This window comes from Aphanomyces astaci (genome assembly GCF_000520075.1).
Source record: "Aphanomyces astaci strain APO3 unplaced genomic scaffold supercont1.473, whole genome shotgun sequence".
NCBI lineage: Eukaryota > Oomycota > Saprolegniomycetes > Saprolegniales > Verrucalvaceae > Aphanomyces > Aphanomyces astaci.
Genome location: NW_009798736.1, coordinates 6,138 through 7,358, shown reverse-complemented (window position 1 = coordinate 7,358; position 1,221 = coordinate 6,138). Strand labels below are relative to the sequence as shown.

The window sequence follows — 1,221 nt, the reverse complement described above, 5'->3', positions numbered from 1 at the left end:
TTCACCCCTTCTTCATGCGGTCCTACGTCGCTCAGCTTGCCGAGCAGTGGTCCATGAAGAACCTGATCGCATCAGGGAATCAATTCAAGAACTTCCCGTTCGCTCGATACGCCACCGACGTCACGTTTCAACAAACAAACACTCCATGTGGCTCGTACGCCGAGAAGAAGCATTACTACAGTGGGAAGCACTCGCTCTACGGTCACAAAGTCGAAATCTCGGTCGTCCCAAATGGCTTTGCCATCTTTTGCACAGAGCACTACAAAGGAAGTATCTCGGACAAGACCATCTTCGATGAGAACGTCGATGTGCACAAAGCAGGCCTCGCCAAGCAGCAGGACGAGACCCTTCTTGCGGACCCAAACCGTGAACACACTTCATGGGCTGTGCTTGCGGACAAGGGTTACCAAGGCATCCAGCATGAAGTTCGGGCTGTGCTTCCCAGTAAGAAGCCAAAGGGCGGTATCCTCACATTCGAGGAGCAGCGTCGCAATGACGCCATCGCCAGCGACCGGGTCGTGGTGGAAAACTTCTTCGGACGAATGAAGACATTGTGGGCTGTGTGCACGGACAAGTACAGATGGAGTCGGCAGAACTATGACGTTATCTTCCAGACAGGCGTGGCGCTGACCAACGTCCACATCCGATTCCATCCCTTGAAGGATGAAGATGGCGATGTGAACACCCAGTACATCAATCGACTAAATGCCATTGGTACGAAGCTCATAAAGGACAAGAGAAAGGCAAGTCAAAAGCACAAGAAAAAGCGGAAGGCCAGGTTGTCCATGTGCTTGGCTGGGGGTATATCTCTTGCTGCTGATCATGCGGGGTCTGATGGCTCCGACACCGAGCTCGGTAGTCAATTATTCTAAAAATAGAAATTGGGATGTGTACTTAATTGTGGTTTTATTTACCCTCTCGCTGGGTGTATACCGGGTTTTTAACAGAAGGTGTTGGATAAATGCTGCCCTAAAAAATAACAAAAGGTGAACTATTACCTTACATAGTACATAAATTGGGTATTTGACACCTAAATACCTTGGGCGAACACTGGGTAGAGTTTGGAAATGACTCGATCACTTCGTTGGGGATCTCGTCTCCTCGTCGGATATTTCCTGCTTGAGCGACGATTCATAACCTTAAAAACATTATCACTGGGTCATCAGCCCATTCTTAGCCACTCAGTCATTACATCTCTGGGTTAGAGGTCTAATGAAGACT

General features: G+C 48.9%; 1 protein-coding gene across 1 annotated transcript; it reads left to right on the top strand.

Annotated features, from left to right (window-relative positions):
- Nucleotides 1–14: 14 nt before the first annotated feature.
- Nucleotides 15–872, top strand: H257_19311 (hypothetical protein; the record flags this gene model as incomplete). The annotated part of the gene is made up of 1 exon (XM_009848456.1): nt 15–872. The coding sequence occupies one exon, from the start codon at nt 15–17 to the stop codon at nt 870–872; it is 858 nt and encodes a 285-aa protein (XP_009846758.1).
- Nucleotides 873–1,221: the final 349 nt, after the last annotated feature.